Genomic DNA, 27,698 nt, shown 5'->3' with positions numbered 1-27,698 from the left:
TATCATATTGTCTAGGAAAATTTATTATTATTTGTGTGTTGCTGTTGGAGATCAATTTTTTTTTTTAAGATTATGTATTTACATTTCAAGATATTTATGCTTCTAAAATTGAAGTATCCAAAAAAATTAATACAAAAAAATGAATTTAATGTTTGGTTTTAACTTCAATAATTTCAAGTTTCTAAAAAAACCAATAATTTCAAGATAACGTGGAATTAATTTCAAAATATGTATCTTTTTTAAAAAAATCAAAATATATGTGATTTTTTATGAAATTAATCCATAGTGTTTAATAGTTTTTCATCGTAATTTGACTTATGTATAAACATTGTTGGCATATGACACACCAAACAAAATTATGTATATAAACACTTATGAAATGTTCTAACCAAACATGCAAGTATTTAAATTTTAAACACATTTTAGAAAAAATGTTTAAAAAAATTGTATTCTTGAAAAACACTTTTTTCATACACAATCCAAATGCACCCTAGCTTAGCTTTGGAGCAGCTAGGTTACAATCTATGTCTAGATGTGTTCTACTAACTCTTAGAAACTTTTGGAAGAGTGGAAGCAATATGACTTATTATATAAATTCTGAAGTGCATGCAGGTTGGGAAGGGTCAAAATTAATTTTGTCATGTTTAGATTAATTATTCTCATATATGTCTTTTAGTCATTCAAATTTAATTTTGGTTGTGTTGATACCGGAAAGATAGACCAACCATATTATAAACTTATGTAACGAAGAACAGAAGCCAATCTACAATACAAAAAGAACTATTATGCAATGATGTGGCGTCAAACCATACACATTCAAATTCTTAGAAAATAGTATTGTGCTCAGACATATGTTTTGATTTGTTTTATGTTTCATTATTTATTAGATCTCATTTCGTAAGTTTCATTAATTATTAGATTTAATTTCGTAACAAAAAGTATGAGTTAACCAAAAATCTCTCCATAATTCTTGGACCATTAAACAAATTAAATGAAATGGTTACACTAAATCGAGCATAACTCAATTGTCATACAAGTATCCGAGAAACTGCGAGATCTAGGTTTCAATCCCTTACTGTCAATTGTACTAATAAAAATGGTTGCACTATTTTTGCTTTAAATGATCACACCACCCTCAAATTACTTATATATGGCTTACCAACTAGGTTGCACCATGTAGGGTCTTTGGCCAATTTTGATGGGTGAGTCCTAGCTCGTCTTTTGTTTAGACTTGGCTCATTAACCTCGTGTTGTTGAGCTCTCTAGTGCTATATGTTTTGGTTTTTCATTCATAATAGATAATACAAAAATTGTTTTAAAAAGGTAAAACTAAATATCAAATAAATTTAAAATGATTAAAGACAAATTCTATAGTGACGTTGAACACAACAAAATTGGTTCTAATGACTTCAAAATTACATCTAAATAATATGTCTTTAATGTTGAATATTAAAACTGTATTCTGTAATTTCAATCTAAATCAAATAACAATTTTGTATGAAATGTTTTTATGCCCGTACTGAGATATTTAAAAGTTGTCTGATATCTAAATTACAAAAATATATGCAACACAAATCTATCATTAAAAGGGAGAGATTATGAACGTGTTCTTAGATACAAGAATATTTTAATATACATAAAGAGACAACAAAAAAAATTATCTTTTTGGAAGATATTATGTAATGTTATTTCGGGTTAAGAATTTATGTTATTTCGAGGTTAAGAATTTATGGATATTATGTAATGTTTAAGACGAATCTTATCAGTAGTTGTTTATTTGACAAATTTGTAAGATTTTTTTTAGAATAGGACAAATTTGTAAGATTCAAACATGTTTTGTGGATATTATTTAATGTTGTAGATAACTAATTAATTTTATTAATTCAAACAGATATGACATTTGTAAAAAAAACAAATATAATATTTAGTAAATAAGGAAAAAAATATATTTCTAACGCCTAAATATGTAAGCCCGACGGTAAAGGCGTCGGGAAAAAACGTAAGTTCATGATTTTTTTCTTTTTACCTTTTTTCTGACGCTAAAATAGGTCACTGTTGGCAAAGATAACGCTAAAAATAGGTCAAGATAATCTTTTCCAATGATCAAATCATAGATTAATTGTCGGGATAAGTAACCATCTCCCAACGCTAAAAGGAACCATCGGTAGAAGCTTAGTTATCTCGATGGTGAAAAACCATTTTTACATTTTTACCATTGAGAGAAATACCTTTTGCCGACAGTTCCATTTAGCATCGACAAAAATCTGTCATCTTTGTTTTATCGCAATTTTTTTTTTCTGACAACGAGACTTTTTTTGATAAGGAAGGTTTTTTCGACGAGACTTTTCTGATGGTCGAAATTCTGTTGGGAGAGATTTTTTCGATGGTTTTTTTTTTTTTTTTTTGACTTTTTTCTATGGTTTTCTTTGTCGGCAAAAATAGAATTTCTTGTAGTGAGGAAATTTAAGGAAGAGATTATGAATGTGTTTTTAGATACAAGAATATTTTAATACACATAAAAGAAAAAATTTAGGCAATAAAATCTACTTAAATAAAATCTTCTGAAATATCAAGACATTGAAACTTTTCATATACCAGAAGTTGGAATTTCTTTACTCTTCACATTATTATTAATGCAACGCTTTACATTATTATTAATGCAACGCTTAAACCTAAACGAAAGAAGTAAAAATCTATGTATTATTATTAATGCAACGCTTAAACCTAAACGAAAGAAGTAAAAATCTACTATACATATAAATGTGGGTTATGGATAAAAGTCTTTGCATTCATGTTTTTTCTTTAAAAAAATTAATTCTTAATTTTTCTTTTAATATAATTAGTAGACGAAGTGATTAACAAAATGATATGGTAAGGTATGATCTTGATCATAGATATGAAACATCACAATCGAATGATGAATATATATTTCAACCAATAGTCATTTCTTTTGTCCCCTTATAACTATTTAAGTTGAAGTGGTTCACGAGCAAGTGATGTATCTTTCGGCTATAAGAAGTAATTTAGACATCAATATATAAAATTCACGTTCTAACAATAAAGTTACATTTGAACGGACTCATGTCCTTTGTTCCTACTACAATTATTTTGGTCGAGGTAGATATACAACAAAAAAGCTTTTGTATATAAGTATAATCTAGATCATAGATATGAAACATCGGATGGAGAAATGTTACCAACAATATATATAATAGTAAATATTTGATTTTTTTTTTTTTTTCTAATTTCTATGATGTTGCCGCCTTCTTCGGTAAAGACACTCACAAACATCAAAAAGCTGAGTTTTGTAGCTTTGTTGTATTGCTTCTTATATTTTCAATGATTATGCCGATAACGACTATGCCCTTCCGTATGTACTTCAACTTCAAATCCGAACCCACCCACATACAAATCCACGCTTTCGTCTCTTTATATAGAGTTTGAGAAACCAACGAACGGAACTTGTTTATTAGAGCAACAACATTTTGCTTTGTTTCCGGCCCGGCGTTGACATGGGAACCGTCCTACAAACCAAACCCACCACCACTTTGGCGGCCTATCTCGACCTTGAAGACGACCAAACCCCATCCTTCCCCAATTGTCACTGCTCCAAAAATTCCGCCATTTCTCATCCACCAAAGCGAACTCTTTCTCGGACCGCCAGAGCCATCGTGTTTGGTACGATTTTGGTCAGTACTGAATTTTGGTGTCCTTTACTTGTTTTCATCTTTCTTTACTGTTTGAAAAAAATTTTGGTTCTGTTTTAGATCAAAAGAGTTCGTGCGAGAAAAAGCCACCATCAACAGAAATCTGACGGTCGGAAGCGAAGTTTATCGCTGGATTCTGGATGTTTGCCGAGAATTTACAAAGAAAACAGAGACATCCAACTAGCTTCCTTGTGTTCTCTTTCAACTGGGTCAGCTCAATCTTTTCCAATTTCAATATCAGAACCCAGAATCTCGAATAAGGAAACCAGGGGGAATGAAGCCATTGGCATGAAGCAGAGTGACAAGGAGCGGAGCAGGAGGAGTTGGTATGCATTCAATTCCGGCGTTAGATTGCTTGTGGTGAGCCTGGGAGTGACGGTGACGCAGGGCAAAGTAATTGCCATTTTGATCACATCAATTTGGGTTTACTTTTCTGCTTGGATGCAGATGGAAGATCGCAGGCTGAAGAAGAAGGCAACAAAATTTATAGAAACAGAGGTGAAAACCAGAAAAAGGCATTAAATCTTTGACGTCAAAAGTCTCTATTACGTGTTTGATCATTTGTGGAAGCGCCTCCTTGTCAAAAGGACTGGGTTTTCTGTTCCTCTGCCTTCTCTGTTCCATTCCCTCTTTTACCTCTTGGAGTTTGAAGGATTGTGTTTTAACGTTTTGGAATCCTCGCCAGGTGTTTGTATGATTTTGAAGTTAGTCAATCAATTGGGTTGTGAAAATTAAATCCAATTGTAATGTTGGGTTTAAATGTTGTAATCTCATCAATTGCCTACGTGGTTTTCATTCTATTGCGAAACGAATGGTCACTTCCTTCACTTCACTCAACTGTGGCTGAACCCAAACAGGAAAAAAAAATGAGAAAAACTTGTGCTTTTATTGCATTTAGTAGATATGGAGATTTAATTAAATTTGGTATGAATAATATTTAGATGGAGCCTAAGTAATATGCTCTCCATCTTTTTACACATAAAAAATAATTTTTTTAAAAAAAAATTACCATGTGGCCGTTTTTAATTGGGTGTAGCAGAGGCTGCACCATACATAGGTGTAGCTCGTGTTGCACCTAAATTTTTTTTAATTTTTTATAGCCATTAGCAATGTGTCATGGCTTGGGTTTCATGAAGTGGAATCTAAGTTACACATAATCTCATGCTTCCCTTTTCTTTACACACTAAAAATAAAATAAAATAATTCAACTTTTTTCTAAAAACATGTCACATGGCACATTATTATTTGATGCTATTTAGGTTGTACAAAACATAGTTGCATCCCGTTGGAGTTTATGACCTAAACTCGTGATTTGTACTTTGTAAATAAATTATTTATTAATAAATTATGGGACATTTTGGGCAAGAAATTGGTCATTATAGTTCTACGTTATTATAGTTGAGTTATAATAGTTTGTGTTTGGGATGTAGATTGTTTTAGTTTGGGTTATAATAATATGTGTTTGAAATGTAAATTATTTTAGTTTGAGAATGAAATAATAAATTATGTAGCAAATAATAAAAAATGATAAATGTAAAATAGTAAAAACTGTAACAAATAGTAAATACTAATAGGGTTTTGAAATATTGTTGACTCTAACTAATTGAACGCTACAAAATAGTATTTAGTGTAGTAAGATGTGGTTATTATAGTCTAAGGATAGTCCTTGTCTCGAATGTCCCTTAAAGTGTTATTTATTTTGACATTTAGACTTGCATAGCTCAAATACAATAAACTAAAATCACAGATTATTTAATGTAACTTAATTAGTATGTAGTTGGCATACAAGTGAATTATTTTCAAGTAATAACCTAAAATGTTTATATTATATGGATAAGGTTGGGTAAGTTACCCTGGTAATACTATGGATACGACCCCATTTGTAAACGTTATAAACAATTTGCTCCAAACTGTTCATGTAGAGACATGCAAGTGGGATATTCTATACAAAGAGTTTATATAAGATGGGACAACGAAATATTTAATCTTTTTGTAACACCATTGACTGAAGAGACTAATATTTCAAACGATGACCATATGTAACTCGATCTTAATCCTAAATGAGTTATGAACTCCTACTTATGAATGATCGTCCTTTGATTTGTATAATGAGAGTGGCCCGAGTCATTGACTCAATATGCTTACTATTTTGAGGACAATACCGAGTTGGGAGCTAAGAACATAGCGACACAAGATGGAATTCGCTTCTTTCCGCCTTTAGGGTAAGTAGATAATATATAAATACTGACTCTGCGACTTGAACAATGGTACCCTACCCTCTCATTGGCCCGAGAGGGACTTAGTTTATGGTTGGACAATAAACATATTGTTCATTAGTGTAACACCCCGCACATTTTTTTTAGTAATAATGTAATTTCAATAACTTTATTATTTGAAATTTAAGTAATTGTTATTAGTTGGAGGGCATTTTTGGAATTTTGGACTTCAAGTATAAGTGTGAGAATTTAATTGTTGGCGTGAAATTATTCAATTTGAAATTCAAATTGAAAATTAATGGCAGGAATTAATTTTCTTTTGAAACAGAAAGGAATTTAATAGTATAAAACGGAAAGGAATTAAATGTAATTATATTTACTTTCTTTTTTAATTATTATTATTGTTGTTGTTGTTGTTTTTTTTTATAAAAAGTCAAACCCCACCCCCCTTTTCTTCCTCACGTTCGTGAGCCCGTCTGACGCCGCCCAAAGCCGCTGCATCAGTTTATTGTTTATGACCTCCGTCCACCACTACTCAAGCGTCGTTCACTTTTGTTGTCACTGGATCTATCAATTTGGATAAGATTTCTGTCGTTTGGGTTGTTTTCGGTTGATTCTTGAATACTCATTTACTTTTGGCATCAATTGGTTGATACCCATTGTGTTTCAACTTTGGATTCAAGTTTGTGAAGGTATTGAGGTGTTGTTCAGTGAAGTTTCAGTGAAGTTGGAGTTTGTTTTAGCGAGTTTTGGGGGTTGATTCAAGAATTTCATTCAAGATGAAGAAGAGTTTGGTTTGTTAATTATTTGGACTTAAAACTGGAGGTTTGGAAGGTGAATTTGAATTGGACCACACCTTAGACTTGATTAAGGATTCAAGAATTTCACAAAGATTCAATTGCTTTTTGGTTCGACCTAATATCAAGGTAAATAATCTTACTACTGAAACTGGCCATAGGCCAAGCATTAGATGTATGCTAGCATGTTAAATGAAGGTTATGACAGAATGACAGCATGAAAGATTGATAGTATAACATGATTAAAGTATGTTCTGTTACGAGCTCCGAATTATTTATTTATGCACATAGGCACTTGAATGCTAGCATGAGATGCTATGTGATTCCATATGGTTGTATTTAATCTGTTGATGTTGAGGATTGTAAGACTGGTTACAAGGATAATTTTGACTGTTCTGAGATTTAATAGACCGTTTAGATAAGATATATGAACATGTGATAATATGACTGAAGCATGTTAATGTATGAGCATGATTTAGAATTTTATGAAATATATTAAAAGGACGATTGGGCATGACCCTAAATTATGAGTTAAGCAGCACTACTACGGAAATGTATTAAAGTTAGGTGAAAGTTGGAGCATTTTGTTGATGTGCTTATTGATGTGATTTATTATGAAAATGTGTAAGTTATATGATGTATTACGAAATTTCAAATGTTTGATTGTTACATGAGTTAGTGCATGAAAGTGATGTACTATAGTGGATCCATTAATACTAGATTAATTACGTATGTTGAGGTTAACTAGCCTAACCTTGATCAAGAGATTTTTTAGAAGATTCATGATTAGGTGAATGCTATATGTAATATGAAGTTAGATGCAATCTTTTTTCTTTTCCAGACTATGTGACTGCATGAAAATGATGTACGTCCAAAGGCGCTAGTACACGAAAGAGATGGTACTAGGGTTGGTGTGTATGAAAGTGATACATACCTAGAGGGTACTGGGGTGTACGAAAGAGGTACACACTCAGTGGGTTATGTGTATACGAAAGAGGTGTATGCCTAACCATGTGTACGAAAGAAGTACGCATCTCTACATTTATAGAGAGGATCTGGGGTGTACGAAAGAGGTACATACTCAGTGGGTTATGTGTATACAAAAGAGGTGTATACATAACTAGATGTATAAAAGAGGTACATACTCAATAGGTTAGGTGTATACTTAACCAGGTGTACGAAAGAGGTACACATTCAGTGGGTTACATGTATATAAAAAAAGGTGTATACATAACTAGATGTACGAAAAAAGTACATACTCAGTAGGTTAGGTATATACGAAAGAGGTGTATACTTAACCATGTGTATGAAAGAGGTACCCATTAAGTGGGTTATGTGTATACGAAAGAGGTGTATACATAACCATGCGTATGTAAGAGATTGTGTTTCCTTCGAGATTTACCAGAGGTTGTGGGTCCTACAGGACTTAATAGAGATAGTGGGCATACTTAACTACAGTAGAATAGAACTCAGTTTTTCATGTATGTATGTGTCCCATGAGGACTAGAGCAATTTATATGTTTCACTAGAGGTGGATATCTAGAGGATATAGATACCCAACCTGACCCCAGTAGTGGGATTACTTACTGAGCATTTTATACTCATTCTTTCTCATGTTATTGTTTCAGGTAAGGGTAGAGATGCACCAGCGATGACAAGCGGAATTCGTGATCGAGCCACTGGGACTAGTTTTTACACTTCTGCTCATGAGATTTAAAGTTCTTTTTATGTTCCTCTTAACTTTTAGTTTTGATGCTTAAAACTTACTTTTAAGAATTGTTTTTCAGACTTATTTATTGTCTTTTATGATTTATGGGTACCCAATATTGTTTTAGTATTTGAATTTAATGAAAGACTTTTAAACTTACCTTATTTAATTAGCATTTATCTCGCCATAACTGAGTGTCGTTTTGAGTTCCATGCATGCATGTATTTAGTAACGGTCTAACTTAAGTCCTAGGGGGTCAGATCGTTACAATTAGAGAATCAATAGTACTTAAGGAGGAAGAAGTTACTGGAGCAAAACAATAATTTGACCCAGTTGTAATTACAGACAACTTGTGAAAGATCGACTTACTTGTAATTGTTATATTAGTGGACACAAAATATTCTATAGTTCATAAGATTACAGCTGTGGGTATTTAGTGGAGTGTCTCATAGTTAATGAATGTTGATTAATTTAATTAAAAAGTTTAATTAATTAATCTTATATCATTGGAGTTTATGAATGTATGTTCATGAAGTCCTTTGCTATCTAACAATGGGTAAAACAAGAATCAAAAGCTTTGAAATAACTAAATTAAACCACTCATTCTTGATTAGGTAATTCCTCTCTCTTTTCTTCTTCTCTTATTTTTTTTAATTCTTTTCAATTTATTTGCTTTATTATTAGTTGTAGTAGAAGAAAATTTGTTAGTAGCATTACAATATTTTTATTTTTAAATTAATTAATAGCAACATTGTTCCCATATATTGGAGATTTTTTTTTTTTAGAATTTTTATTTGTAGCATTAGGTCTAAGTGGACACATTTATCTAAGTATTTTTTGGTAATTTTTTCTATTCTGTAGATTCACCTATTGAAAAAGGTGGATATTCGGAGAAAATTCTTTGCTTTTAAGATGAAAGAAATTTGTGAATTTTAAATTAATTTAGAAGTTGATAGAGAGACAAAGAAGAAAGTGATCAGCTATTTTATGATTTATATTTTTTATTATTTTTCACTTTTTAAATTTTATTATTTTTCATGCTTTTTTATTTTTTTTCCTTTTCAATTTTGGTGTAATTACATTAATTTCCGTCTTTATAATTTTTTAAATAAAATTTAAAATCAATGGGACAATTATTACAAATCTACAAAAGAGAATACGTTTGGGTTTATGTTTGCATAAAAAATAACAATATTTTGGTTTAAATTAAAATTTAAAAAAAAATTGAAACTAGGAACACAATCAATAATCTTTTTATATATTTTTTTTTCAACAAATAAATTTTTTACACAAAAGTAAAGAAAAAAACAATATTTTTGTGAAGAGAATAATCAAATAATCAAATTCAAAATAAATAAAATATAGGAAAATATTAATGTAATCAAATCATCCAATAACTTTTATTTTTAAATATGGAAGGATTATCGCGATTTTTTCTAATATTGGTTTAAATGAAGTTTAAATTAAGAAGATAATCAAATCTAAAATAATTAAGTAAGATAAAATTATTATGAAACTTGTACAAGTTAAAAAAATATATATTTTTGTTTAGTTTAAAGTTTAAAAGTAATAGGACAATCACGTCCTCCAATAATTTTTTTTTTAAAGAAAGAATTATCATAGTTTATAAAAATGGTTTAAATCAAAGTTGAAAATAAGAAGATAATCAAATAAATTAACTAAGAGACGATTATTTCTAAAAATAGATTTTTTTTTACGTATAGAAGAATTATCACAATTTTTTGGCAAAGAATCACATTTTTTTAATATATTCTTTTAGTTTAGATAAAAGTTGGAAATTGAGATATATCAAATCATTCAAAACAAAAAACAAAAAAAAATATATTTTTAATTTAAAGACCAAGATTTGAGTTAGAGGTTATTAGATTTTCAGTACCAATAGGCATGAATTCTAAAAATGATTCCTCAATTCTCTCATAATTGAATTTCTTTCGTAGTTTGAATAATTTTCAAATTAAATGAAAATCTCTCTATAATTTTATCCAATTAGATAATATTTATATTCACAATAAATTCTAACAAAAAAAACTATCAATAGATCTCTTGAGTAAACAATTACATATTATTCTTCAAATATTTATTTTATTTAACATATAATAATCCACATTCTTCCAATTTTATGGAAATATATAGATATATGGAGTAGTTTTAATTTCATTAAAGAAAAATTAAATAATTTCTAACCACCTTTAATTTATCTCCAATTTTAAAATCTTAATCATTATTATTTTTTAATCATTTTTAGATTTTTTTTTATTTTCACGTCCATATTTAATTTTTTTTCAAACATCACATTAACCAATTTAAAAAAATTTCCTCTTAATTTTATTTTAAGTATAATGATTAAATTATTTACCCACATTAAATTTATATTTGATTTTAAATCTTGATTTTTATGGATTTTATAATTAAAATTTTATATTTATTTTATAATCTTTAGGTTCATTCATTTGAGTTTCTTTTTTTTTTCAAACTCCCTTACTCATGAATGAAAATTGTATTATTAAACTCTTATAATTCAATTCTCTTTTTAAACTTCACATAACACGTGTAACGCTAAGTAACAAACTAGTTCCCTAAAAGGGAGGAAACATTGTTTATAATTCAATTCTATTGATGGTTGTTGGCATTGGCTGTTGGCATTGGCTTTTGGCTTCTTGGGAACTTATTGAATTGTGGGGTTTGGTTCAGGATGTGGTGCCGAGGGTGAGTGGGGAGGATTGTTGGGTTTGGGTACCGAGTGGTAATGGTCAGTTCACTGTTGTTAGTGTTTTGGAGAGTTTGCATCCGAGGCATTCTATGGTGTCTTAGGATCATCTAGTTTAGTCTGGGGTAATACTCGAGGCATTCCTTTTATGTCTAGCTGGTGATGAAGGATAGATTAGGTACTTGGGATTGGATGAGGAGGTCGGATCGCATGGTGGATGCTGCCTGTCTACTTTGTATCGATGGGGTGGAGTCTTGAAATCATTTTTTTTACTGTGCGTTTAGGGGTGAGGTTTGGGAGGGTGTGGAGCGTCTGTTGGATTCGTCTCATCGGGTTGCTGGGGGATGTGAAGTTGAGCTGGGTGTGTCGGGTGGGGTCTGGTAAGGGTGTTCGGAGTAAGTTATTTCTAGTCTTTTGGTATGCATCAATTTATTATATCTGGCAGGAGAGAAATCGTCAGTTGCATGGTGGGAGTCCAAGAATGGCGTCTACTTTGTTTCAGCTTATTGTCTCTATGGTGCGTGTGCGTACTACTTCTTGGCGAATTGATCTTTATGGCCTTCTCTAGCTTGTTTGTTTTCGTTGTCTTTAGTTTTCTCTTGGTTATTTTGGTTCTTGTGTTGTCCACGGCTTGTGGGGTTTTGCTAGTTTCTCCTTGTGTTCTTCTAGTTGGTTTGTTTGTTTTCTTTTCTGGATTGTTCTGGTTTCTCTTCTTTTGACATAGCATGTGCTGCCTGTGCGCTGTTTTTGTAGATGCTTTGTTTGCTGTGGTGCCTTGATCCTAGGCTGTGGGATCCCTCCTATTGTTGTATAATAATATTGCCTATTCAAAAAAAAAAAAACTTACATTAGATGAATATCAATCGAAATTAATTAATAACCAAGACAAAGTCAAATTTCGAAAATGATATTAATAAGAGAAAATTAAATATTAAAGAATTTATTGATGAGAGATAATGTAATTAAATATTTTAAAACATAACTTCATTATATAATTAATAGTAAATTTAAAAATTATAATTAAAAAAGTCTAAAAATGTTGCTAAAAAGTAATTATGAAATATTACACATTTATAAAATATTAATCATGCAGTAGGCTAAATTCCATAAATCTTTCCCAAATAAAATTCATAGCAAATTAAATTGGAAAATTCGATTTCACGAAGAAAAAGAAAAAGAAAAAGAAAAAGAAAAAGAAAAAACAATAATAAAACAATAAAACTCGTGGGCCAATAGAAAGATTACAACCCAACCAAAGCCCAATTGGATGTGGCATTGTTTGGGTCCATGTAAGGTTTATTGGAGGCCCATTTCCAAATGTCTTTCACAAACTCCGACCGAGCGTGCGCTGCAGTTTGAACTTGAAGCCGGTGGGTGTAGCGATGGCCACCAAACTGCTTCCCCTGTGTAAGCTTTCAAGGATACTGAGACTGCCATCTTCTTCTTCTTCTTCTTCTTCCTCTTTCAGGAAGTGTTCATATCTTCTTGAAGCTTCAGTATCTCTCCTCGATATTTCCAGTAATGTTCATCAATTTCATCCTCCGTCTTTTTCTCGAACCTTCTGCTCCCGCCCTCTGGATTTCAACGGTGATCATTCTCAAGGCCCTGCCACTATTGATTATAGGTAATTTTCCCCTTTCTTTTCCTTCATTTTCTGGTTTTTTTAATCTTATTGTAAAAGAAACTGTGTATTTAATTCCAAATCTTGTAGAAGAAATGGAAGTAGTAAGTTCCAGCCCATTCCCCCAAATTTTTGTTTTAGCAATTTTGAAGCATTTTCAATTTGCTGATTGTTTTTGGTCTACTTGATTTTCGAATTCTTGTTCCCCTGTCTCTAGTTGAGTTGTTTTCTCGTATCTGATTTTAAAGGAAACAAATATGGCTTCGTGTTCCTTCAATTAAGTGTTGTGGATGTCTTACCATCAGTTCAATTTTCTTTGATTGTACAAATTAAAAATGCAATTGATGGGGTTTTCTTTCAGCTCCGATATAATAGTTGAAGGAATTTGATAGAGAGGAGCTCAAGTGACATTGGCTAATGTTTGCTGCAGTTCTCTGATGCAGGAGGGAGAGTTTCATAGACTAGCTGATCTCACAATACAGGAACTGCAAGAGAAACTAGAGGTAATTTTGCATCATTGAAATTGATTGTATCTTATAAGCCAAGGGTATCTAATAGCTTATGATTTTTCTTTTTCATATTTTGGAATTGCTGTTAACATTTTGTGGACTTTATTTCATTGCTTGCCAGGAATATGGCGATAAACTCCAAATTGATGGCTTTGACGTGGACTATGGGGTGAGAATGACTAAGCAGTTCTAAAGTTGTTAAATTCATTTCGTATGAATATGTGATGTTTAAATTTATCCGATTTTCATTAAGCAGAATGAGGTACTGACCTTAAGGCTCGGCAATCTTGGCACTTATGTCTTGAACAAACAAACGCCAAACAGACAAATTTGGCTTTCTTCACCTTTAAGGTATTATGAATTATGCTTCACAAATGATTAGAATCTACAATGTTTGTCCTTTACATTTGTTTCGAAGATCATTTCAGTCCTTGTGTTTTCATTTCATGATAAAGTCTAGTGCTCATCTTTTTAATGTCTTTAGTCAAAAATCGATTTTGTTCAGTTCATGTAGCATTTACCCATTGATAAGGACATGCCTCGTATTCCCTAGATGTCTTTCACTTATTGTGTTAAAAGACAACTCGATCATATCCTCAAGAGTTGTGATTTTGTGTGGGTTGGTGTGGTTTCTTCAAGGTGTTTGGCTTTAGCTTCACCAACTCTTAGGGTGCAGAGAGACGATTGAGGAGTTGGTCCTTCATTTGCCTTTTCAAGAAAGGATTGTTTTTGGAGCAGGGTAGGGTGTGTGTTATTCCGTGGGATTTGTGGGCGGAGAGAAACAATAGAATCTTCAAAGGATGGGAAAGTTCCACCATCGATGTGTTAGGCCACCAATCCTATTTCAATATCAGAGATGGGTAAGAAAATCATTGCAGAGGAAATTGTTGTAGCTAATGTGGGGAATTCTAAGTGAGGGGGGAAAATGATTGTTTGCAGCTAATGATTGCTTTTGTTCGAGAGGGAAATAATGGTTTGTAGGGTTGAAAGGTTAGGTTGTGTTTGAAGTAATTCTCGAGAGAAAGAAGAGTGAAGTTGTGTAATCGCCTTTTGGCATTTTGTTTTTGAATATCAACACCGTAGTAAGGGATTAGAGCACTCAACTTGGGAAGATTAGGCAAAATAGTGGAAAAGAAAATTGAAGAACAATTAGATGTTACATATTAGAAGCTTGGAGAAATTAAGAAGAAAAATGAAAAACAAATGAAGAGATGCTTGCAATGTTGGCGAAGAGCATGGAGAGCTTAATGCAACAATGAACTTCTAATGAGACTTGAAAACTTCTGATGCCAATGGTCACAAATTACTCCAAAGGGTCAAAACTCGCAAAAGAATTGAGTGGTGTGTGAGGTCGATGGAAGAAATGGGTGAAGTGATGATGTTGATAGCCAAAATTTTGCACATAGACAACCGAAGGAAGGGTGAGGATGGCAGCCGTGACCGAAGTAAGTTCAAGATAGTTCAAGTGCCAGTGTTCAATGGGAATGACCTCGATTCCTAGTTTTTTAGAGTCAATCATTACTTCCAACTCCATAAGTTAATGGAATTGGAGATGATTGTGGTGGTGATTCCTTTTGAAGATGTAGCTTTGGATTGGCATCAAGCGAAAGAAGAATGCGAGCCGTCAAAAAATGGAAATACCGTAAGATATGTTTGTTGGAGTGGTTTAGATCATCTCAGAAGGGGATAGTGTGTGGTCAACTTTTAGTGGTCAAAAAAGAAACAATGGTGGAGGCCTATTAGAACTTAGTTGATAAATTGGTGGCACCACTATCTCAGTTGACAGACGAGATATGACTTATTAGAAAATATGTTCATGAATGAGCTAGAACCATGGATCAAGGCTGACGTTGGATATTGGGAACCCATTGGGCTTCGTCCTTACTTGAATAGGATCTATTCTATAGGTTATATATTTATGTCCTTGAATCTTAAGGGAACCCATTGGGCTGGCTAGTATGATGTCTGGCCCAATTAGTCACTTATCACAAACTAACCTGTTTGGAAGCAGGCCTCAGTGGCCTAATGAGAGGTAAGGCCTAAACCAGGAAACGATGTAAGGCTCTTTAAATTCGAGATTCCTTAACACTTTTCTCTTCCTATAAGCATGGTTAGAAAGAATATGGAAAAATGTTTGATAACATGTGATCATTTACGTTTGAAAACAAGAAACACAAAAGAACATGCACACTCCAATCTTAGTGATTACACACCTTTTGTTGTGTGATCGTGTGATCACATCGCTCTTATTGTGTGCTTTTGTTTTTGTCGTATCTCCATTGATACAACTCTGTTTTAACTAAATGATCACTTGTTTTCATATTTTTTTTTCGTGTTCTTTGCAACCATGCTTATAAATTTAGCAAAATGTTAAAGCATCTTGACTTTTAAATGATCTTGCAAAGTTTAAAATTAGATCATTTTTTATATTTGATGTTTGGTAATATAAGGGTAAAATGATAGTTTCACTCCTCAAAAAGGTAAAAAAAACAATTTTTTATAAAATGGATGTATAGAAGTTATTGTGTTTTGGGTCATTTTGAGCAATTTTCCAGAGAAGAGAGGAGTTTTTTAATCACCTTTGAACATTTTGTTCTTGAATATCAACACCACGATGTTTGATCTCTTGTTAGATTCTTTGCTTCTCTCTAGGCGTTAGTTTCTAGACTTAGTTGCAATTACTCTCTAGGTGTCATTTTACTTGACTGATTCTGGTTGTTGGCTCTCCTTGTGGGATTTTCCTTTTGTATGCCCATGGTATACTTTCATCCTTTCTTAATGAAAGTCCAACTTTTCATTATTATTATTACTTTAAGAAAGAAAAGCTTAAAATTTAAAACTTATGTCAATTAAAAATATGAATCTTATAAGTAATTATAACTTTTAGTAAATTCATAGAACTTCCTATGCATAATTTTAACACGTATTAAGACTTCTTTAAATGAAATGATAGTATTATAGATAAATGTTTGAATCAAAGGAATTAGATTTTTCATTAATACAACTGGTTTTCCAACTTATCGTATTCCTCTATTTTTCTCTTATAATCTAATTATCTAAAAAATAGTGTAGGATAATCTTTATTGCAACTTTAGTAGAATTTTAAGAGATCTTTCTAAAGTAAATTTGTGCTAATCTTGAATGGAAAAAAATACAGAAAGTTGTCATAAAAAAATTGAAGGTCTAACTTTGTTGAAGTTTGAAGTTTAAAATGATACAACTATAGCATTTTAGTTTATATATCTCCAAGATTTATGGATATAAATTGATTTTTTTCTTTAATTTATTATAATTTGTTCATAAAATAACTTGATTAAATTTGTTAGTTGTTATTTTTCTTTCTTTTTTTATTTTACAACTTGATTAAATTGGTTGCTTTCAAAAAGAAGAAAAAGAAGGAAAAAACTAGATTGAATTTGTTGATTGAATATTTCAGAAAAAGATCCTTTGTGATAACCCAGGTTATGTTACTATCTTGCAGTGGTCCATCGAGGTTTGATTGGGATCAGAACTCTCAGGCTTGGATTTATAGGCGGAACAAAGCAAACCTGTTGAGCATTTTAGAAACTGAATTGGCGCAGCTCTGTGGTGAGCCGATTGTTTTTTCTTGAGCCGTTTCAAATAACTGGGACAGGTTAGGTTGTTCTGAAGCATTGAGACGCAGATTTATGTAGCTCGTTAAGTTTGGTTCACGTTCTTAATTATGACCAGAGCCCCACGTTTCTTATTTTCGTTCTACCTGTTGCATGTTATATGCAATCATATTTTCGAATTTCTAGTGTTTATACTATTACATTTAATAATTAACCTAAACTGAACCGAGCATAGCTCATCACTATGATATAAAACATTCTTTTGAAAGGTCAAAAATTTAAGTTATCCCCCTTGGTTAGAACTTTGAGGTACCACCCTTGTTTAGAACTCAAATTTCTGTATGTGAATGGATATACAGGGTATTACAATCTATGAGAACTTAGGTGAGAAGGGAGCAGTTATGGTTATTGAAATTGTTAATTAGTTGGGGAGGGTTGGAGAAAAGTTGCAGAACATTAAGTACAGTACAAGGTGTATCATCCATGGGTTTACACAATCGAAACATAAGATTCAAGTGAAGGTTTCATCGATTTGGAAACACACAATCTGCTTGGCTCTTTGATTGGAACGAAAACCGAGTTAAATTAAAAGCGTTTAACAAACTTGAGAAGTCAATTAGCCGTGACAAGCAGCAGCACCGGAGATCTTAGTCAAAGAGTCTGCCGTTTAAACTGATAGAGAAGGGTTAGCTGATTCCCGGATCAATGAAGGGGGGGGGGGGGGGGGGGGGGGGGGAGAGGGTGGGACTTGGAATGGAAGGGATCTGATCAAAACAATGCTGAGAAAGAGAGACTTTGTGGTTATATTTTGTTAGAATTTGAAACTTTTAAGAATGTAGTAAAGAAGATTTCTCCATGAAAATAAATTAGGAGTGTATAAAAATTAGATGGGAAACTATCTTTTTCGTCCATGAGTTCTGAAGAGTAAATGTGCATTTGATCCCTGATATTCAAAATTTGTCATTTTAGTATAGGTTTAAAAACCATTAAATTTGAACAGAAAAAATTGACTAGATTGTTGATGTGGCAAGATCTCTCTTTTTTCTCCTCTTCTCTGTTGTTGTCTCCCCTTTCTCTCCATCCTCTCTTCTTTCTCTCGTTTTTCAATCAAATGCAACGTGTACGTACAGGGAAAAATGGTTTATAGAGAAATCATTGGGAAAAAAAAGGGTAAATGCAAGATGGAAGAACAAAGAAAACAAGAACAAGGAAAATTCAAATAAGAGAAAGGAGAGTAAAATTGTTAAAATCACTTTTAAACATGGCTGTAATCAATCACAATCAAATTTGAAATTTTGAGTTATTAAATCGTGTTTGTGTTTGGGAGTGATTTTAAACCTAGCAAAAGTGACTTTAATAATTTCATAATCACTTCTAAATGCATGTGAACGGTCCTTTTCCCAGTCCAATGGTTTTGCTGGCCTTCAGATGGAAACCCAACTAAAATAGAGAGCCAAGTTTCATCTTCAATTTAAAATTTTAATTTTTGAGTAATCTCCCCTTTTCATTTTTCTTGTTCATGCAAGTTGTATTTGATTTGAAAGATGAGAGAGAAAGAGAGAAGATGGAGAGGGAGGAGAGATAACAAGAGTGAGAAGAGGAAGAAGAGAGGAGAGAAACAAGAGAGAGGAGACAAATTAAAAATAAAATTCTTTGTCCAAATCATATTGCCACATCAGCAGTGTAGTCAATTATTATTTGTTTTTGGTTTAAATTTAATGGTTTTGTTAGTAGAAGGATATTTTAATATACTCTGAAAATTCTAGGATTAAAATGACCCATTTAAAACATAAAAAAACCAAATATACTTATTATTCAAAATTCAGGATTGAAATGATATTTTCTCCTTAAATGACTCACTTGGTGAGGGTTGTCCATCAATTCAATAATATTTGAACTTTCAACACTCGTGGATGTGAGGGACCTACGATGAGGTTGGTACGAGGGGAAAGACAAATTTGGCCAAAACTTTATTCTTTATATCATATTTGAAGTTATTTTTCATTTGATTTATATATTTTGAAATCTTAAGAACAAGTTGATCGGTACAATTGCAAGGGGAGGGTGGTAGAAAGAGAAGAGTGATAGAGGAGAAAAGGAGATTGAATGTACAAATCACTAAAATTGGTTCATTCACTCGATTAAAAGGCCGAAATTTTGAATTCACATATTCCCACATGTTGAACTTAAAAAAAAAAAAAATCAATATGTAACTTGTCAACACGAGCTTAGTTAAATGGATAAATTATCAATTATTTTATACTGCTGAGTTAAATTAAAACATCCATGGTTGGATTCATGTAATTGTTCCAACTCGAAGAATAAGAAAAAGAGAGAGAATCTCTCATTCTCATGCCTATGTGACCAATGTCGTAAGCGTATTAGAATATAATAGGTCCACATGGGCCCTTAATAGTCTTTCTTCACAAACGTAAACGACCCCCCAATAAGAGCGACTTAAGGCAGTTAGGTATAAGAATTTTCCCTCAAAATGAAATTTCTAAAGTTTGAAAAATAAATGTATTAGAGCATAGTGGCAGAATTTTTGAGAGGATAAGTCAACGCTCTGAGTCTACAGAGATGAGAGAACTTTCTCCCGAAAAGAAACGAGGAGATAGTTTAATGGTGATCAAAAGAAGATGTTATGCAAGAAATATTTATGCATGCCAAGTATTATTGAAAAGAAAGTATTAATAGGTGTTCAAGAACCAAACAAAATTGATCTAAAACGCTCAAAATCTTACCCCCGACGGCCAAAAATTTGATGAACTCTAGTGCTAGCTGCAACGAGGATTGGGTTGCACAGATCTAAGAGTTAGAGGAAGAGAGAGATTGAATCGAGTAGAGATAGAAAAGTCTGCTCACTGATGGCGACGTACAACCAGATCTACGGTTAGACCCAAAAGACAGTGGATCAACGGTTGGGCATGAGTGCGGTGGCTGTTGGACATTACAATGCATGGTTTAGAAAGATAAATCAAGCTCAGACCGACGGAGAAGAAGTGAGAGAGTGAATATGTTAAAGAGAGAAAAGTCGGCTCACTGGCAGCAAGTACAACAAGATCTGCGATGTAGACCCAAACGATGGTGGATCAATGGTCGGGCATGAGTGCGGTGACTGCTAGATGTTAGAGTGTTTGGGTTAGAGAGAGACACCGAGATCGGACAAAAGAAGAAGAAGGAGAAGGAGAACGAGGAGAAGGAGAAGGAGAATGAGAAGAATGAGAAGAAGTAGAAGAAGATGGAGAAGAGGAAGAAGACGGAGGAAGGGAAAGATGAATAAATTTTGCTATTTTGTATAGATAATTTTCTTTATTTTTCCATTTTTAAAAATTTCCTTTTTTCTTCACTATGAGAAGATTATCACGAAATAAAAACATTGATAATACTTTGATTTAAATTAAAATTTAAAAATTAAAATGATAATCAAATCGTCCCATTTCAAATAAATAAAGATTTTGAGGGTGGTATTATCACAAATTTTTAAATTAAAGTAGAAATTGAGTGGTTAATCAAATCATCCAAGTAAAAAAAGTTTGTGTTTTTTTTAATTCAAGGAGGATTAGCATGAAATTAAAAAAATTAAAAAAAAAAAACCTAACAACAGATTATCACGAAATTTTAAAAAAGAATGGATAATAATATTTTTGTTTAGATTAAAGTTTAAAAAGTAAGAGAATAATCAAATCATCCCAATCGAAATAAAAAATATATTGTTAAAAAAATAAGAGAAGATTATCACAAAAATTTCAACTAGATATATTTTTAGGTTTAAATTAAAATTTAAAATTAAGAGATAATCAAATGATTCAAATAAAAATAAAAAAGAATTCTTTTTAACTGAGAAACAATTACCACGAAATTTTAAAACACTAGATTTTGTGAAAAAAATTTAACCAATACATTTCTCCTATGAAACGATACAGATACGATCAGATACTACGATTCGTCAATTTCTAAAAAACTAAGATACGGATACGTCTAAGGATGCGTTATATATATATATATATCTAAAAAACGAGGATACTGATACGTTAAAACACATTTTCTTTTTCTTTAAAAAAATCTAGGATATAGATAAATTTAGCATACAAGTTAATAACACAAAATAGAATACAAACACTGAAATACAATACAAAAAAAACAACATCTAAGACGTTGAAGTACAATAATTAATAGAATGCAATAGAAAAGTGATTCATATTACAAAGAAGAAAAAGAAGATTAGATGGAGAAGTATAAAGATAAACGAAGAACTTCTTTATTGAATTGTTGAAGATATCCAAATGGTATTTTATTGGACTTTGTGGAGACTCGAAGATGGAGATTAGATTATTCTAGTCTAGGGAAGTCCGTTATTTATTTATTTTTCTTTTTAATTTTGGACTCGAGTAGTGAGCTTTTTAAATAGGTTGCCTAGTTTTAGATTGGGAAAGATTAAATGAGCTGTTTGTCTTTTTTTTTTAAAAAAAAAGTACGTGTAGAAATAGTATGTCAAATCACTTGTCAGATACGTATCTGAAAGTATCGGTATCCGATACCTGTCTGATACGGATTATTTGCCTCACATGAAGTATCTTTGCTTCGTAGGATTTCTCAATGTACTCAACAATTACATATCTTTCTCAAATTATTAAAATATATATATATATATATATACCGCAGTGCACTTAATGTGCCACTTGGATATAACAAAGATATAATAGGGAAAAAATAACGACAAGTCAAAATAGAAAAGTTCACCACTTGTTGGAGTTGGTCTTTTTTTTATTAGATATTATGCTTTATTCCGCTTAAAATATAAACTAGGTCCACACTGGGTGCTTGGTCTTTCTGAAGAAATGTATTCAACTCCCAATATAATAACATTTAAGGAGGTAGGATTTAGTGTAAGCGAAAAAAGGCAGAATTTAGGAAATAAGAATTTTTGCTTCAAATTAATTATCATAAGTCCAAAAAATAAATGAATTAGAGCACAGTGACAAATATTTTGAGAGGAGACGTCCATGCTCTGTTGAGAGGACCTTCTTTTCTTTGATTATTAAGATATTTCCATAAAGAATATAATAAAATGGTTTATATATTACAACTACATGGTTGTTAACTAGTCAATGAACAAAAACGAAACGTGGATGGCTGACACAAGTAGGACCATGAAAATATTATTATTATTTTCCTTTTTGTATTTAGTATGAAGAAAAAAAATTGATTGAAATCTGAAGCAAAAAGAGAAGATGGTAGTAATTAGTTGAATGGGAAAAAGGAAGATGAAGCTTCATCTCTTTGCCTCCAATATATGTTTGTGTTTTCTGCTTTTATTTTGGTTAGCCACAGGCAACTTCGTCAATATATTGAGTGACAGTAATGGAGATTCTGTTGTTTCGGATGGAGGAAGGTTCAAACTTGGTTTTTTCAGTCCTAATGGAAGCTCCGACGCTAGAAGATACGTCGGAATATGGTACCATGGCACGAAACCTGAGGTGGTTGTATGGGTTGCCAATAGGAACCAGCCACTACACAATAACAGTGGAGTTTTCGCTATCAAAAATGGCAACCTCAAGGTATTGGCATCAAACAACACTGATTTAGATTTATGGTCAACTGATCTCCAACTCCCTTCTGATCACAACACAACAATAGAGCTGATGGCTTCTGGGAATTTAGTTCTTAAGGAATCAGGTGTCAATGGTAGAATTCTGTGGCAAAGCTTCCAAAATCCAACCGATACATTTCTTCCGGGAATGAACATGGCTGAGGACTTGAAATTGACTTCTTGGAAAGCTTTAGATGACCCTTCATCTGGGAATTTCACGTTTCTCATGGACACAAGAGGCCGCTACATCATCGAGAGACTAAGTGCACAATATTGGGTTAGTAAGGAATTATGGCAAAATTACTCTACTGAAACTAATGGAGAGATTGATGAAGTAGTAGACTTGTTATCAAAAATTAGTGTCAATAGCTTGAAGAACAACAACTATACCGTTATTTTTCAAAATGAAGAGCTGGATTACAATTATACAAGAGCAGTTATGGATTTCAGGGGGAAGATACAGTACCTTGCTAGAAACAGAGCGAGTGGAAAATGGTATGTCATTTGGTCGGAACCAGAAAACATATGCAGTGTGGTAACAGCTTGTGGGACCTTCGCTAGTTGTCGGAGTGACACAATACACACTTGTAGGTGCTTGCCTGGGTTTGAACCCAAGTCTAAGGATGAATGGGATTCTGGTGATTTCTCAAATGGGTGCCAGAGAAAATCAGAAATTTGCATCAAAGAAGAGGTTGAAGCTCGAGATTTCTTGACAATAAATATGAAGCTGAGAAAGACGTCTAATATTGTGAAAGTCAATGGCGATGATGAATGTAAAATCAAGTGCCTTGAATCTTGTACATGTAAAGCCTTTGCAGAAATAAGTACTATTAGAACTGATACTACCTGCGCCATTTGGGAAGATGACCTCCAAAGCATTTGGGAATATGCAGATGGTGGTGGTGATGTTAACATCCGTATCAAAAATTCTGACATTGGTATTTTAAATTCTAATTTATCTACGTCTAGTCTTATACAACAATGAAGAACTATTCGATTTCTCTAATCTACTTTGCCCTTTTTCGATTTTCCCTTCAGAATTGACACGATTCGATTGTAGAACATGCGGAACCAACGTCGTCCCTTATCCTCTAAGTCTGAGCACAGAATCCAATTGTGGCGATCGTCTATATCGTAACTTTAGTTGCAACTTGTCCACTAGTCAGGTTATCTTTCAAACGGCAGATGTTAACTACAAGGTCACCAACATTGATCCACAACTAAAAATTTTTACCATTGCAACAAACGGGTCTTTCTGCAAAGGTAATGATACAGCTGCAATTCAGAAGCTTCTGAAATTGGAGCACTCGCCTACATTCAAAGTAAGTAGTGGTTGTAATTCTAAATTCAATGAAATTGATATTCAATGGGAGAAACCATTAGAGCCAATCTGCAGTTCACCGAGAGATTGCGCCGATTGGCCGAATTCATTTTGCAACTCATCAACAGATGGAACAAAGAGGTGCTTGTGCAATTCTTCTTTTAACTGGACTGGTACCAGCTGCCAAATTCGTCCAGGTAAAGATCGAAACTTGTCCATACAGAAATCATAAAGTCCTTATTCTCATAACTAATTAATGTACTTGTAGAGAATGGTTTGAATCAGCCACTTCCAAAGCAGAGAAATACCAGAGTTGGTATCATTGTTGCAGTGACCATTGCTGGGGTGATTGTTATAATTTCCTGCTTGATGTTGTATATTTACTACAAAAGAAGGAAGATACAAAATAAAAAAAGTAACATAAATTTTCCCTTTTTTCTTTAGAAAGTTTTGATGTGATGTACTGGGCGACCCACTGACTGATTGTTTTTGTTAATACCAGAGCAGAGAACAAATACTCACTTGTACAAAAGTGAGGAACGTGTCCGAGACTTTATAGGTTCTGGATTGTTTGGAGAAGATGATAAAAAAAGCATAGATGTACCAGTTTTTGATCTGGAAACCATATTTCTTGCTACAGATAATTTCTCAGAAGCAAACAAACTTGGACGAGGAGGATTTGGGACAGTTTACAAGGTTTGTGCATATGCTTCATAAAAAAGGTCTTTTTACATCAACTTGCTGGTTTATGAAGAATTAAAAATTTCTGTATATCAGGGACTTTTCCCTGGTGGATTAGAAGTTGCAATAAAGAGGCTGTCGCAAGGTTCTTCCCAAGGTGTAGATGAGTTTAAGAATGAAGCAATTCTGATCGCCAAACTTCAACATCGAAATTTGGTCAGGCTTTTGGGCTATTGTGTTGAAGGAGAAGAAAAAATGCTGGTCTATGAATATATGCCCAATAAAAGCTTGGACTTTTTTATGTTTGGCAAGTCTTTCATCTCTTACTTAGCTAGATTGTAGTTAAGTTTTGATCTTCAAATTCCATACCATTATTTCTTCTCTTTTGCTAGATCGAACGCAGAGTTTATTAGTGAATTGGGAGATGCGGTTTAATATCATTGTGGGCATTGCTCGAGGGCTTGTTTATCTTCATGAAGATTCAAGGTTGAGGATTATTCATAGAGATATGAAAACAAGCAATATTTTGTTGGATGCAGAAATGAACCCTAAAATCTCTGACTTTGGTTTAGCAAGAATCTTTGATGGCAAGCAAACAGAGGCAATCACCAACAGAGTTATTGGAACTTAGTAAATTTTTCTTCACCAAATTCGATTTATTACAATCGATCCTTGTGGGCACTTTACAATTGGTATTTGTTTTGTTGGCTTTTGCAGCGGATACATGTCACCTGAATATGCATTGGATGGATCATTCTCGATGAAATCTGACGTGTTCAGTTATGGTATAGTTGTGTTGGAGATTGTTAGTGGAAGAAGGAACACTGGGTTCTACCAATCTAAAGAAGCCATGAACCTTCTTGGATATGTAAGAATAATACGTATTCTTATGCCTGTTTGGTATCCATTTAGATCTTTTTTAATTATTATTTTATTTTTTATTTTTTATTTTTGAAATTAAGTCTATTTTCTCTCTATTTCTTACAAGGATTTGAATATTTAGTCAAATTTTTAAAATAAAGAGTGATTAAAAAGGGGATTTTAAAAAATAGAAAAATAAGAATACTATTTACACAAAATAGTAAAATTTAATCATTTTAAACTCATATAAATTTCTATCACTGATAGACACGGATAGATTTTTATCAACTTTTATCAATGATAGACTTCTATCAGTTTCAATCACTAATAGTTGATAAAAGACAATTAGTGCCGTTTAGTGTTTTTTTGCTATCTCTATAAATAGGTTCACATTTTTTCTATCTTTGAAAATTTTTCTTTTTAAAACATTTTTTAGTTTTCAAATTTTGGCTTAGATTTTAAAAACATTAGTAAAAAAATAGATGACAAATGAAGAAATCTAGACGTGAAAGCAGTGCTTATAGGCTTGATTTTTAAATACTAAAAACGAAAAACAAAATGGTTACTAAATGAGACCTTAGTTTTTGAAAACTAAACTTATAAACACTTATTCAACCTCTAGATTTTTGCTTTGTTATATACTTTTTTTAGAAATATTTTTAAAAACTAAGCAAGTTTTTTTAAAAATCTAAATAAAATTTATGTTTAAGAATTTTTTTATTATAATTTTGTTAAGATTAACTCTTGAACTTAAGAAAGATGCAAATAATCGTAAGATAAATTGAGAAGAAATAGACTTATTTTTCAAAAACAAAAAAATAAAAAATAAATGCCCTATTTGTAACCATTTAATTTTTTTGTTTTTGTTTCTTAAAAATTAAGTCTATTTTCTCATCTTTTTTATAATGATTTGCATATTTCTTAAGTACAATGGTTGAATTCTTAGCCAAATTCAAAAAAAAAAAAAAAAAAAAAAATTACAACCCCGTTTGATAACCCTTTGGTTTTTTGATTTTGTGTTTTTAAAATTAAGTATATTTCATCACCATCTTTTTACAATGATATGATCTTTATTAAGTATAATGGTTGAATTCATAGCCAAATTACAAAAACAAAAAACAACTTTTTGAAAGCTATTTTTTTAGTTTTTAAAATTTGGCTTGGTTTTTTAAACCATTGTTGAAAAGTAGATGACAAAAAAAGAAATTTGAAGGAAAAAGTAGTGTTCATAAGCTTAATTTTAAAAAACAAAAACAAAAATAAAATGATTACCAAACGAGACCTACTTTTTAGCTTTTAAAATTTGGCTTAATTTTTTAAACCATAGATAAAAGGTGGATAACAGAAGAAGAAATTTGGAGGTACTAGTAGTGTGCATAGGTTTAATTTTCAAATAAAAATTAAAAAATTAAATGATTATCAATGGGACCGAAATGTTTACCCGACCTAGGTTTTTTGGAACGAGAACACATTTCTATTATAATTAGAACTCAATGGTTGTTTTGGCAGGTATGGAATTTGTGGAGAGAAAAAAAAGCATTGGAAATAGTAGAAGTGGGCATACGAGAAAGGTGCAATCCAAATGAAGTTGTAAAATGTGTGGCTGTGGGATTGCTTTGTGTACAAGAAGACCCCAACGATCGTCCCACAATGTCAAACGTAGCTTTTATGCTGAGCTCCGGCAGTAACCCTGCTTCACTTCCAGATCCCAAACAGCCGGCTTTCATTGCTTCTACCTCTTCTGCAACTTCTTCTTTGGGCTTTAAGCAAGAAATCGTTGGCAATGATTATAGCTTACTTGAGCCTCGTTAATTCTAGATTTCATTCTTTTATTTTAATTTGTTCTCCTAAAATCCTGTGCAACAACATACCTTTCCTTTTTTTAATTTGATTGTCTTATTTTTTTTGGCAAAAGAATTGTAATTAAAGTATGAAGTGAGAAAATCGAATCCTTAACTTCAAACTCATATTGACAACTCATATTGACAACTGTTCTTTTTTATCCCTAAACTAAACGTGTTAAATCAATTTTCAATCTATTGTTTCGATTTAATAAAATTAGACCATTGATCTCGTTAAGTATTGCAACTTCTACCTTTTTTTCTGTTTTCATCCATTCACATTTTTTTTTCTTAACAAGAAGTAATGTGGTAAATTAACCATTCAATAGTATAAAATTTTGCACATTTTTTTTTTTAATAAAAATCAAGTTTTGCACAAATTAATCATTCAATATTTTTGAGATCTTTCTATTTATAATAATTTTCCTTTGATTTTAAACTTGGTGAAAATTGACCACTTTTACAAAAATAAAATATAAAGCTCTAATGCCATTAATTATTTTCTTTAAATTTTTTTTGTTA

At 32.0% G+C, this 27,698-nt stretch overlaps 3 protein-coding genes across 3 annotated transcripts; all 3 read left to right on the top strand.

Moving 5' to 3' along the window:
• Positions 1-3,461: 3,461 nt before the first annotated feature.
• Positions 3,462-4,300, top strand: LOC150033220 (uncharacterized). The gene is made up of 2 exons (XM_090305526.1): positions 3,462-3,689; positions 3,768-4,300. Exons 1-2 carry the CDS (start codon positions 3,513-3,515, stop codon positions 4,227-4,229), a joined length of 639 nt encoding a protein of 212 aa, XP_090161652.1. The 5' UTR covers positions 3,462-3,512; the 3' UTR covers positions 4,230-4,300.
• An 8,112-nt stretch (positions 4,301-12,412) lies between these two features.
• Positions 12,413-17,156, top strand: FH (frataxin-like protein). The gene is made up of 5 exons (XM_039044645.2): positions 12,413-12,780; positions 13,208-13,280; positions 13,408-13,455; positions 13,543-13,637; positions 16,768-17,156. The coding sequence occupies exons 1-5, from the start codon at positions 12,539-12,541 to the stop codon at positions 16,895-16,897; spliced, it is 588 nt and encodes a 195-aa protein (XP_038900573.2). The 5' UTR covers positions 12,413-12,538; the 3' UTR covers positions 16,898-17,156.
• Positions 17,157-21,856: 4,700 nt separating this feature from the next.
• On the top strand, positions 21,857-27,345 carry LOC120087692 (G-type lectin S-receptor-like serine/threonine-protein kinase At4g03230). Its single transcript, XM_039044554.2, has 8 exons — positions 21,857-23,410; positions 23,511-23,990; positions 24,062-24,208; positions 24,296-24,489; positions 24,571-24,781; positions 24,867-25,104; positions 25,192-25,342; positions 26,845-27,345. Exons 1-8 carry the CDS (start codon positions 22,132-22,134, stop codon positions 27,145-27,147), a joined length of 3,003 nt encoding a protein of 1,000 aa, XP_038900482.2. The 5' UTR covers positions 21,857-22,131; the 3' UTR covers positions 27,148-27,345.
• The last annotated feature ends 353 nt before the right edge of the window (positions 27,346-27,698 follow it).

This window comes from Benincasa hispida, chromosome 10 (genome assembly GCF_027475165.1).
Source record: "Benincasa hispida cultivar pf3 chromosome 10, pf3_genome.v1.1, whole genome shotgun sequence".
In the NCBI taxonomy this organism is placed as follows: Eukaryota; Viridiplantae; Streptophyta; class Magnoliopsida; order Cucurbitales; family Cucurbitaceae; genus Benincasa; species Benincasa hispida.
The sequence above is the reverse complement of the archived record's forward strand: the minus strand, read 5'-3'. Positions and strand labels throughout refer to the sequence as shown.